This window comes from Bactrocera latifrons, unplaced genomic scaffold, assembly GCF_001853355.1.
Source record: "Bactrocera latifrons isolate USDA-ARS-PBARC rearing strain unplaced genomic scaffold, ASM185335v1 scaffold_101, whole genome shotgun sequence".
Classification (NCBI taxonomy): Eukaryota; Metazoa; Arthropoda; class Insecta; order Diptera; family Tephritidae; genus Bactrocera; species Bactrocera latifrons.
The window spans coordinates 665154-676432 of record NW_017534420.1 but is presented as its reverse complement, the minus strand read 5'-3'; the positions used below and the strand labels follow the sequence as shown (position 1 = coordinate 676432).

At 40.6% G+C, this 11279-nt stretch overlaps 1 protein-coding gene across 2 annotated transcripts in view; it reads right to left on the bottom strand.

Annotated features, from left to right (window-relative positions):
* Positions 1 to 2537: 2537 nt before the first annotated feature.
* The window catches only part of LOC108967887 (protein dachsous), a 245508-nt gene continuing 236766 nt past the window's right edge, over positions 2538 to 11279 (bottom strand). For both annotated transcript variants that reach the window (XM_018931550.1, XM_018931558.1), the window contains 3 exons: positions 10779 to 11151; positions 6940 to 8300; positions 2538 to 6494 (listed from right to left, as the gene is read on the bottom strand). In XM_018931550.1, the coding sequence (XP_018787095.1) occupies positions 2980 to 6494; positions 6940 to 8300; positions 10779 to 11151 (5249 nt within the window). In that variant the 3' untranslated portion in view covers positions 2538 to 2979. The remainder of the gene's footprint in view (positions 6495 to 6939; positions 8301 to 10778; positions 11152 to 11279) is intronic.

Here is an 11279-nt window from a genome sequence, read left to right as displayed (position 1 = left end):
TCATCTTGAAACTCATATTGTCATCTGCTATTTAATTTCGAGCTCATTCGTACAAATCCAAGACTCTTTAACCCGCAGAGAACAAAAGTACTTAGTATGGATCCTTTGTTGTAGTTAGTATAAGCACGTGAAATTTTGTTTGCTCTCGTACCTATGAGTTGGCAGAATATTTGGATTGATCATATATTAGTCCAACACAGTGACTATTGCGGAAAACTCTTGACAGATATTTAAAAAACAATCGATTGTTCTGAATAATAATGACTAAGAAACAAAATAATAATTTATTAGCATACACTGGGGCTGAAAGAATATAAATTTAAAAGTTAGTATGAGCTTAAGTTTAAGGTATCACTGGTCTCCTCAGTGTGTGAGCTACAAGTTCTGGAGCTGCTCACCGAAGACTTGGTTTTTAGTAGACAATACATTGTAGAAAGATATTTTTTCACCAAAACAACATTATTTGAATTAGCAATATTGTTCAAAATACTTGTCATCCTGGAATAGTTTTTTATTGACTTCATACATTTGTATAAATTTCTTTTTACTAGCAGTAAAATAATTTTCAATATAAAAACCAAGATTTTCTTTGTTTAATGTAAACATGTTAAAATTTATTATTTCGTTCGTTTTCGTATTTATATCTGATACTAAATTAGATTTAATAATGAATTAATTTAAATTGCTAATTTCTAAAATCCTAACTGGACACAGTTTTTTACAACAATCGTTTAAATAGCTCTAACTGTATAAATACTATTCTGAAAAATTAAACGCATTTAAAAATAGGCCACACTGATTGTATACACAGTTATTTGATAATGGTACAATGCACACACGAGCAAAATAAAGTACAATTTTTTATATGAAAACTCATTGTTTATTAAAAAAGCAAAGAAAAATAAAATTTTGAACATAGCAGATGTTGAAATTTATTTGCTTAAACAATGAAAATATAAAAAATGCATATCTAATTGAAAACAAAATAATTTTACGTTTGATTGCTTTTAAAGTGAAAGGTTCATAAACAAAATAGGTCAAATACGTTTCATTGTGTAAATTCAAAAAAAGTTTTGTTAACCAAAAATGCTATTTTGATTGCAAAGTGCAAATATTTGTTAAAAACTATAACGTTTTTTAATAGAAACTTGTTTCAAAGTTCATTAATTTAAATCAAAGCAATAATTTTAAGACTAAAGATATATATTTTTGTAAAAAATAACAATAATAAAGTGTATATATAATAAATATAATAAACTTGTATAAGTATCAATTTCATTGTGGAACAAAACTATTCTTAATAATTTTATATCCATACATACATGAATATATATAGTTAGCTTGCAATAAAATTTATAAACTTTTAACTTCTTTTAATATTGCGTCTCTATATTGGTTTTTTCAAATTAAAATATAAATTTTTTTATAGAACATTAAATAATGAAAAAACAAAAATAACAAGGATTACAAAAATAAAAATGTTTTCAAAAGTCAAAAATGAATTTTCATGAAAGTTTGGTTAAGAAAAATAAGCTTTAAAAGACAAAAATAATGTTGGACAAATTGTTTTTTTTTTTTTTTTGGAAAATATGTTTTTGTTTTGTAAAAGGAATCGGTTTTGTGCATTGGCTTGTATACTTCTTTCTTTCGATTGAATCAGTTTTACTGACACTTATACTCAAGACTCCTAAATACTTAAGAGTTGCATTCAAATACTCACACAAACATTGGGCAGAAATTTAAGGCACTCAAACGCAGTTACGCAACAATTCGAATTTATTGAATTTTTTATTTGTACATTATGCTAAAATACAATGGAAGAGCTGCTTAGTGCTATATGTATATTCTTTACTGTATGCTTAAGCTACGGAATGGAAGCTTTCCTGTGGTTCCCTAAAACTATATGCAACTAAGTTTATATAAATAAATATTATTTATATGTAATTAGATTGCTAAGTTCACTTGCTTTTTCGTTTTTTATAAATAAATTAGGCTAAGCAATTTAAAAAAATTCATATAGTACATATTTACTTACGACCTAATATATATGTATATATTATATGAAAAATATAAATTAATTCCTTCAGTTAAATGCTTATATTTTATGGCTTCTGGTGTTGTTTGTTGTTAAATTGTTAAATTGTTAAGGTTTTTTGTGCTGGCGCTACTTCAACTAGGCATTACAATTCTATAAAGAGTCTTTGTTGGCTTTGTAGTCTATATTTCATAATTATTTACAAATTTCTAGGCTATACTGTGAAGAACACGAACGAAAATTCCTAGTTTCTCAATTTGTGTGTTGTTGGGGGTGTGTTGAATTTGAGGGGTGACTTAAACAATTACAATGATATGTATGTGTGCCTGTGCGTGAGTATTACAACTTTTTTACAACTAATTTGTTAGAGTATGAATGTTTTTATGAAATTTGTGGTGGGCGTATAGTACAAATGAATGTGTCGTGTGGTGGGTATTTGTGATGAGCAATTGTGTGGGGATCACAATGAAATGAGTGAGTGAACTTAACCGCTTAAAACATAATGGCAAACTGATAACATATTATTATTAGACTAAATGTGTTAACTAACTAAGCTGTACAAGTGCTTAAGGAATAAATTTACATGCAAATTAAGGCTAAAATGTTTAATACCACAGCCGTGAATGGTGAGTATACTAGTAGGTCAGTTCGAAATATCAGCACAATACAAAAGAGACATATTTTGGTACACATCTTTAACTCACCAAACTCCAAAGTACTCTTTGTTTAACAAATTCATTCTTTGCTTTTTTGATTCTTGATTTTTATTCCTTTACAACGGAAATGGTATTGGAAACGTGCCTACTTAATGTAATTAACTTTTATTGTATACACTTACATATATTGTTTAAAGTTCAGTACAGAACTAATGATCACTTTGTAGTTTTCTATGTTTAAACGTATTTAACTGGAATTCAAGCCCCCACCGGGTTCGGTGTTTTTCATCACATACGCACGCGCATTTCCTGTTCCACCAGCATTGCGTTCTTGCCGCGCTGCGTTGGTTGTGGCGCATGCCGCGGCAGCGACACCAAATGGTGGCCGGTCGTCACACCGCCGAGCGGTGATATCGATGGTGAGCGTGTAGCTAGTGGTGAGAGTGATGGCGAGAATGATGGCGACATAGCAGTTGATGTACTGAAGCCACCTGGTGTATCATGACTGATGGGCGAACGTGGCGCCATGTACTGACCGCTGGCATTCACTTGACCACCACCCGTCGTTGGACCGCCTAATGATGTGGTGGCTATGTGATGCTGCCCAGCTTGCGGCAATCGTACGCCCACGCCAGCGCCTGATAGCACTGCCATATTGATAGCGCGCGGCGCTACATTTGTGAGCAGTGGTGGCGGTATGTGTGTCTTTACGGTACCGATGGAATGCGCTTGCGACTGTTTACTTTTAGCGCTGGAGGAAGCTCCGCTATTGCCGCTATGTACAGACATGTTGTCATCTTTGAGTCGTGCGATTTCAGAGAATACGTGTGCCAACGGTTGATATTGTGGCCCCCAGTCGAGCAGATAGTCCCAATTGTAACTGCCGGTGAGCTCTTCCTCACTGTGTACAATGGAGCTAAGTGAACCGTTCATGGGTGGACCAACATTTGCGGGATGTCCGACATTCGGCACATGTCCGACGGGTACGTTTGTAAAGTTGATGACGCGATCAACCGCCACTCCCACACTACCGGCTGTGGTGGCAGCTTCATCTGTGCTACTTGCATGATCCGAGGCGGCGCCAGCCACATCATTCAGTTTGGCATAGATAAGATTGGTGATATCTGTTTGAGCAGCGGGATCTTCATCGTACATATGCATCTGCAGTGGATGATGTAGATGTGTTTCTTTTTGTGAACCACTCATGCCGTCGGAGCAACGATGAGAAGAAGTTGAGGCAGCACCCGTGGCATTCGCTTCACGATCTACAATGCCCAGACGTGCTAAGTACTCCTGTGTGTTCTGCACCGAAATGTCGGACATGCGTCCATCCTCGCCGTTCACACCGCCTGCACCGTTGCGATGATGCAGCGGACCTTCGTTGATCATCCGTATTTCCTCATCTTCGCCATCATCCTCGGCGGAACCCCGTCCGCTCGAACCTGATTGCTCGGACCCCGACAGTTCCGAAGTCGTTGCAGCGCCTGAGTTGGAACTCGCCGCATGTGCACCATAGGGCGGTATTTCATCATATTTAGGTGGCGCAAATTGTCCAGAAGCCGATGAAGATACACCAGTATTTCCACTGCTTCCAGCTAGACCAGAATTCACGCCACCTCTAATGGGTATCGTATCGAAGACACTGGGATCGACATAGCTATTAGATGCACCTACAGTCTCCGTACTTAAATGTGGTTTTGTCACATTTCGTGGTTTGCGACTACGCATACGTACAAAAAGAAAAATGCCCGCAATCGCACAAAGCACCAATAATACAGCCACTATTAGCCCTACCAGCCAATCTGCAACACCACTGCTACCACTTCCACCGCCATTGCTTGCCAAATTTGTACCGATACTGGCTAGCGGATCCAAGGAGATTTCTACAACAGTCATGTTGGTTAGAGAGCCTTGTCTGCCCGAGCTTGCGGCAATCACCAGGCTGATATCACGTCCATCATCGAAATTGTCGTCGACTTTCTTTTTGATCACCACCGCGCCATTCGTACGGTTCACCTTGAAGTAGGCATGCTGAGAACTTAATTGGTAAACAATACGTCCATCAGGTCCCTTATCGCGATCGGTCGCCGTCACTTGGCCCACAATATAGCCCAACGGCAGGTAGCCGGTCGACGGCGATGGCATCACAAAGCGATAGGTGCGCTCCGTGAATTGTGGTGCGAATTCGTCTTTCGATTCGATTTCAATGCGAACTTTAACCCGTGCCGACTTGCTACCGCTATCTGTGGCGCGCAACACAAAGTCGTAGCGATGTCGCTGCTCATAGTCAAACACCGCATTCGAGGTGACAATGCCTGTGTGCGGGTCGACGCGGAATAGCTTCCAAGAGACATCGTCCAACCCCGCAGCCTCGTGATCGACGCTATAGTTGAGGCGGCCGTAAGCGCCGCGATCTAAATCCGTTGCACGAGCTGTAAACACGCTAGTACCGACTGGTTCATTTTCACCCACAAACTCGACATACTCAGTGACTGGAAAGCGCGGCACGTTATCGTTTTCATCGCGCAACGTCAAGCGAAACGGTTGCAAGCTGCATAGCGGCTCGGGTGCGCTGTCGCAGGCACGTATCACTAACGCATAGCTCATTTCGCCAGTGTCAAAGTCTAATTTGTTGTTCACAAACAATACACCGGACACGAGGTCGATGGTGAACATGCCCTCGTCATTGCCAGACGTTATATCGTACACCACTTCCGAGTTAGGCGTATTCTCTAAGTCGACATCGGTGGCCACAAGCTTTGCGATGGAATAACGAAGTGGAGCAAGTTCGCTCACCTCAGCCTCGTACTTACCGTCAGTGGCGAACTTTGGTGCATTGTCATTGGCATCCTCCACTGTGACAAATATATTTATTGCTGTGCTCGAGTTGTCTGCTGCTTGCGCCAGAAGTTGCTGCGGCGACGCATGCGTATCACTAACCACCAAGCGTAACTTATAGATGTCGCTACGTTCGCGATCAAGTGGTTTCACAAGTATAATAGCGCTTGACTGATAAACTTCGAAAGTAGCATCTTCATTTCCGGAGACTATTTTGAACAGCAGCGAACCAGCAACGCGGTCAGCATGTGCGTTAAGTACGTCTTGACCAAGGCGCAGTACTACCGTACCAAGCGGCGCGGCTTCATTGATTTGTGCGCGATATTGTGTCTGTAAAAATTGTACGCGCCCACTATTACCCTTACTGGCATGCACTCGTAAAACCGTAGAACTTTTCAATGGTATGACGCCTCCATCCTGCGCGGTGATCATCACATAAAGATCGTTGGCAACCGCTCCGAGTCGTGTCATATTTACAAACACTGCACCAGTTTGTTCATTGACGCTGAAACCACTCAGGGGCGGATTAATATTGTAATGTATCTCGGAATTGCGACCTTCAGCGTCGGCGTCTGTGGCATTGACCATAACCAACTCAATGTCTGCAGCAGCTGCGGCTGTACTGATCACTTGTTGGTCGGGCAGCGTGGCCGCATAAGCGGGCGGTAGTTGCGCATCGAATATGGGTGCGTTGTCATTCTCATCACTAACGCGTACTGTCAGCGTGGTGCGCACCTCATGCGCCGCATCCGAGGCGATGATTTCTAATTGATGCTCCTGCTGATCCTCATAATCGAGATGGCGTCTGAGTGTCACCTTACCGCTATTGCGGTCGATTGCGAAGAGCGGTTTGCTCATAAATTCTTGGGTATCAGGCAGATCGCCGCCGAAGCGATAAGTAAGCGCCGGGTATGTATCGACGTCGTTTGCTGAAACTGTGGTGATGACTGTACCCAATTCGATACCTATTTAAGAATATGATAAGAAAGCGGGAAAGAAAGAATGCTGATAAGTTATAGAAAAACTAAATCTGATGCAACTATTTATTTGTTTTAATTTGCAATATAATTGAAAAACTATAAACGAATGAAGGGCTTTCAGTTTGTAATAATAGTCGCAATTGTAAGTGGTATGTTCAAGCCCCTCCGGATTAATTTAGAAAATGTTTAAAATAGTTGCAGTTCAATTAAGAGCATATACTCGTTTATTGCAAATACAGCACGTCAGATTTCACCGACGCGCCTGCGCACGTGTCCCCAGCGATCGAGCTTCAAATTATAATAAACTTCCATAACTCCGCGATTGCGTTATTACAGCACTGCAAAATATACCACAACCCAGCGCTTTATTGTTTCGTTGAACTAGTTAACTCATAGTACATATATGGTAAATATATATACTTGTACTCACCTTCGCTCACGCTAATCACACTGTGTGGCGGAAAAGTCGGCTGATTGTCGTTTACGTCCACAATGTGTACGCGTATCGTTGCCGTGCCCGTCATTTGTGGCACCCCTTCGTCCGTCGCGATCACCTTTAGCTTGTACATGTCACGGATTTCGCGATCCAACACTATATTCGTCTTTACAATGCCACTAAAAGCGGGCTCAATGACGAACGCATTATCGTGATTGCCATCGACGATGTGGTAGAGAATGCGCGCATTTGCGCCAGCGTCCGCATCAAATGCCTGCACCTGCACCACAAATGTGCCCTTGTTGTTGCCCTCCCACACCGATTTGCTATACTGCGTTTGCGAGAAGTGCGGGCTATTGTCGTTTTCGTCTTCCAGTTCGATGATTAACTCCGCATAGGCATATAGGTGTGGTGTGGCATCGGTGCGTGCGACTAGCACCAAGCGTAATTCATGACGTTGCACGGCGCTGGCGGTATATTGCATATTTTCATTGTTGCCCAACATTTTCAGTTCACGTTGATTGCGATTCAACTGTTGGCTATCTGTTATTTGCTCTTCGTACATAATGTTTGTTACATTCTCTAAGTTCGCGCTCAACTGCTCTTCACCATCATAGAACATGGCGCGTCCTCGATATGTACCGCCTGCACCTGTAGAAACCGCGTCGTATGTTGTGTCCACAAAACGGTCGTAGTCCAGGTACGCAGCATTGCCAACTTTTATCTCGCCGGTGGTGGCTTCTATGTTGAATGCACCATCCTCATTACCCGCGCCAATGGAATAGTAAATCTGCTGTCGCCGTCCATCGCTACGCACCGCCGACACTTGCAGCACTCGCATGCCCGCAGCCGAATTTTCACGCAATTTCAAGCGGTAGGTGTCATTTTGAAAACGCAACACTGGAGCTCCGGCAGCCATGTCACCAACGCGCAGCTCTATAAGGCCAAGTGCCGTACGCGCCGGATTACCTTTGTCGCGTGCCACCACTTCAATGTGTAGAAGGCGGCCCGACTCACTTGCCAAGCTCTGTGTGGCGCTCACCACGCCAGTGCTGGGATTAATACGGAATTTATTGCGTGTCGCCGCATCGGCGTTATTGCCAAGTGAGTAGAGTATTTCACCGTTGTTACCGGCATCGACATCGGTGGCGCTGACTTGCAATAGCATTTGGCCGGGCTGTATGAGTGCGGGCACTTGTGCCCGAAAGGGGTAACGCTCGAATATCGGCCGATTGTCGTTTACGTCGTCAACCACGATTTGTACAGGCACTTGTGCGGAACGAGCGCTATAGCGACCACCATCGGTGGCGACCACCAAAAAGTTGTACACACTCTGGCGTTCGCGGTCCAGTGGACTGGAAGATATATAAGAAATAATAAAGAAACATGTATAAATTTAGATTGATATCTTGTAACCAAAAATAATATACATATATATTTGAATATTGGGCATTCAAAAAAGTATTTTCGTATTTTGTCAATAGATGTCGTTGCTGCCGTATATCTTCAGTGCTATCAATCATATTGTGTCATACCATATAGTGTTGGAAAGGTGAGATTTTAGGCTTCGTTCAACCAAAAAATTAAATGCGGGTAAGTAGAAAAAACTTACAGCTGTTCAAAAACGAGTGAAAATAATGAAGAAACTTTTATATTTTGAAATTTTTGTATTAAGAGTGAAGGATTGACTAGGACCTTCATATAAGCAGCCATAACATCGCTAATGAACTGTTTGCGAAAAATTTAATGAACCGAATTAACACCTGCGATTCATTGCTGAAACGAAATGAAAGTAATCATTTCTGAAGCAAATTCTAACAGGAGACGAAACGTGGATCAAAGTCCGAAAAAGTTCATGGTTCAAGCGTGGAGAAGCTCAACAAAAGGTTACAAAGCCGGGATTGACGCCTGGAAAAGTTATGCTGAGTGTTTGGTCGGATTGGAAAGGAATCATTCACTATCTGTTCCAGTCTGGTTGAACAATTGATTCTACATTCTACTGTCAACTGATGAGATTGAAGTAAGTAATCGAAAAAAAAAACAGACAGAACTGATCATCAGAAATGGCTTCGTCTTCCACCAGGATAACGCTAGACCACACACATATTTGATGGATCCACCATATAGACCTTATACCTTGCACCATTGGACTACCATTTGTTTCGGTCAGTACAGAACTCCCTTAATGGAATAAAGTTGGTTTCACGAGAAGCTTGTTAACGGCAAAAAGTTATCGACCAAAATGGTACATATTTGGTTCGTTATAAATAAAAAAAAAAAATAAAAATAGTTTAAGCTTGACTAGAAATACGTAAGGACTTCTTTGACTAATCTATATTATAAAATGTTGAACGTTAAACGTTAAAAGGATTCCCAAACTTTCTTTCAAAATTAATTAAATTTTCAGTTGGCTAGTAGAAATCTGTCAAACTTTTAACTACAATGTATCTTACAAAGAGTCAGAAGCGTTAAATATTCTTGTGAACCATTTGGAGCGACAACTCAGCTCTAGTGCCAATGGCATATTCAGCAGCGTGCTTATTGGTCGAACGCGGCGCGTGATGTACTGCACTGGGCGCGACGGTGGCAGCTGTAACAGCAGCAATTGTAACAATAGCAGCAGCAGCAAAAAATACAACAGCAATACCACATCCAATCATTTGCCCTTTCTTACAAGTTCGTCAGTCCATTCCTTACTTGCCTTGTGCTGCCAGTGTTCTGATTTTCATTTTATTGTTCCATTTTTTTTTTAGCAAAATGGCAAAACATCACGAATTGTTTGTTATTCGTCAGTTATTGTGCGATTCCTTTGTGGTTGGCTACTTTGAAGATGAAAGGTTCATTATAGCAGACAATCAAGGCGCTCAAAGCAACGTGCTCGTAGTCAGACGATAGTGAAATATGTAAGAGGAGGTGAGGTGATAGATATTGCTGCTTTGGCAGCAGATAAAGCGCGTTGAAGAGAAGCGACGATCAAAAATTTGTACATGATAGCGGATTGCGGGTAATTCTTAGCGCGATGCGCGACTACCTTGAACATTCTTCTTCTTTACAAAAATGCCTAATCAATTAATTTAAACGGAACATATGTATACATAAATAAGACAGTCTATATAATACACACAAAAAAAAAAAAAAATTGTTTTCCCATCTATTTACATCAAATTTCTTATATTTATGAAAACATTCTCTAAGATTGACCATTGTATAGATTAGATGTATTAAACCGTGTATGAGACAGTGAAGAACTGCATCCTCAAAATCATAAGTCTTCTGAATTCAATTAAGAATTGAAGAAAGCGAAAGAGTTTTCGTGCGTGGAAAGTATTGTTCTTAAACGTATCCTAGCCCGGTAATAAAACAAAAACAACGTTTTATTATGACTTCGATTTCCCAATTAGATATTTTCTTTTAAATATCGAACTTCAAATACTTTATGGTTGGAATGGTTGTGTTAAAGAGAGTGTATGTCGATTGTTAGGTCAAAGCTAAAGAAAACTGAGAGATAGTTAGCCGATAAACTGTAGAAGTTGGCTCTTCTTATCGAAAATTAAACTCCAGAGCCTAGTTCCTAAACTGAATCATAATCTACCGTCATAAATAAATGTATAATTATTCAATCTTTTCTTCTTTGTCAGAGCTATAACAGTTACTTAGAAATAGTTACAATACCCCTTATTTTCAGAATCTTAGAGTTCCTTGATTTCTCAAATAGCTCAACATTTGTCAAATCTCGATCAGCTTTTTAAAAGTTGAAGTAAACTTTCCGCCGTCTGTATTATATTCAATACTATATTAGCTAAAAAATGTCATCTGTATATTCCAACACTCACCCCACTGTCGTGATGATGCCTGTTTTGCTATCAATCGCAAATAGCCATTGTGTCTCATTAGCCAGCGAGTAAACCAAACGCGCATTGATACCCAAATCGGCGTCCGTCGCCTTGACGCGCAACACGCTTGCGCCGACAGCCGCACTCTCGGCTATATTCGCCATATATTTTGTTTGCTCGAAGCGCGGATCGTTGTCATTATGATCCTCAACAACAACCGTGATGTTGCAGTGACCCTGGTAAGTGTTGGGCGTGCCGCGATCTTGAGCCTGGATCTGTAGCAGGTAACGCGAGTGCTGTTCACGGTCGAGACAACGCGCTGTCAACTCGCCAGTTTGCATATCAATGCTGAACTTATTACCGATATTGCCACCTGAAGACAAAAAAGGAATGAAAAAAATGCACAATGAATGCAAGAAGGGTAAAAGTCTGCATGTGGCTTTGATGCTTACGATATTTGAGCTTTAAACTTATTTGATATTTGGCACTAATATTCTATTT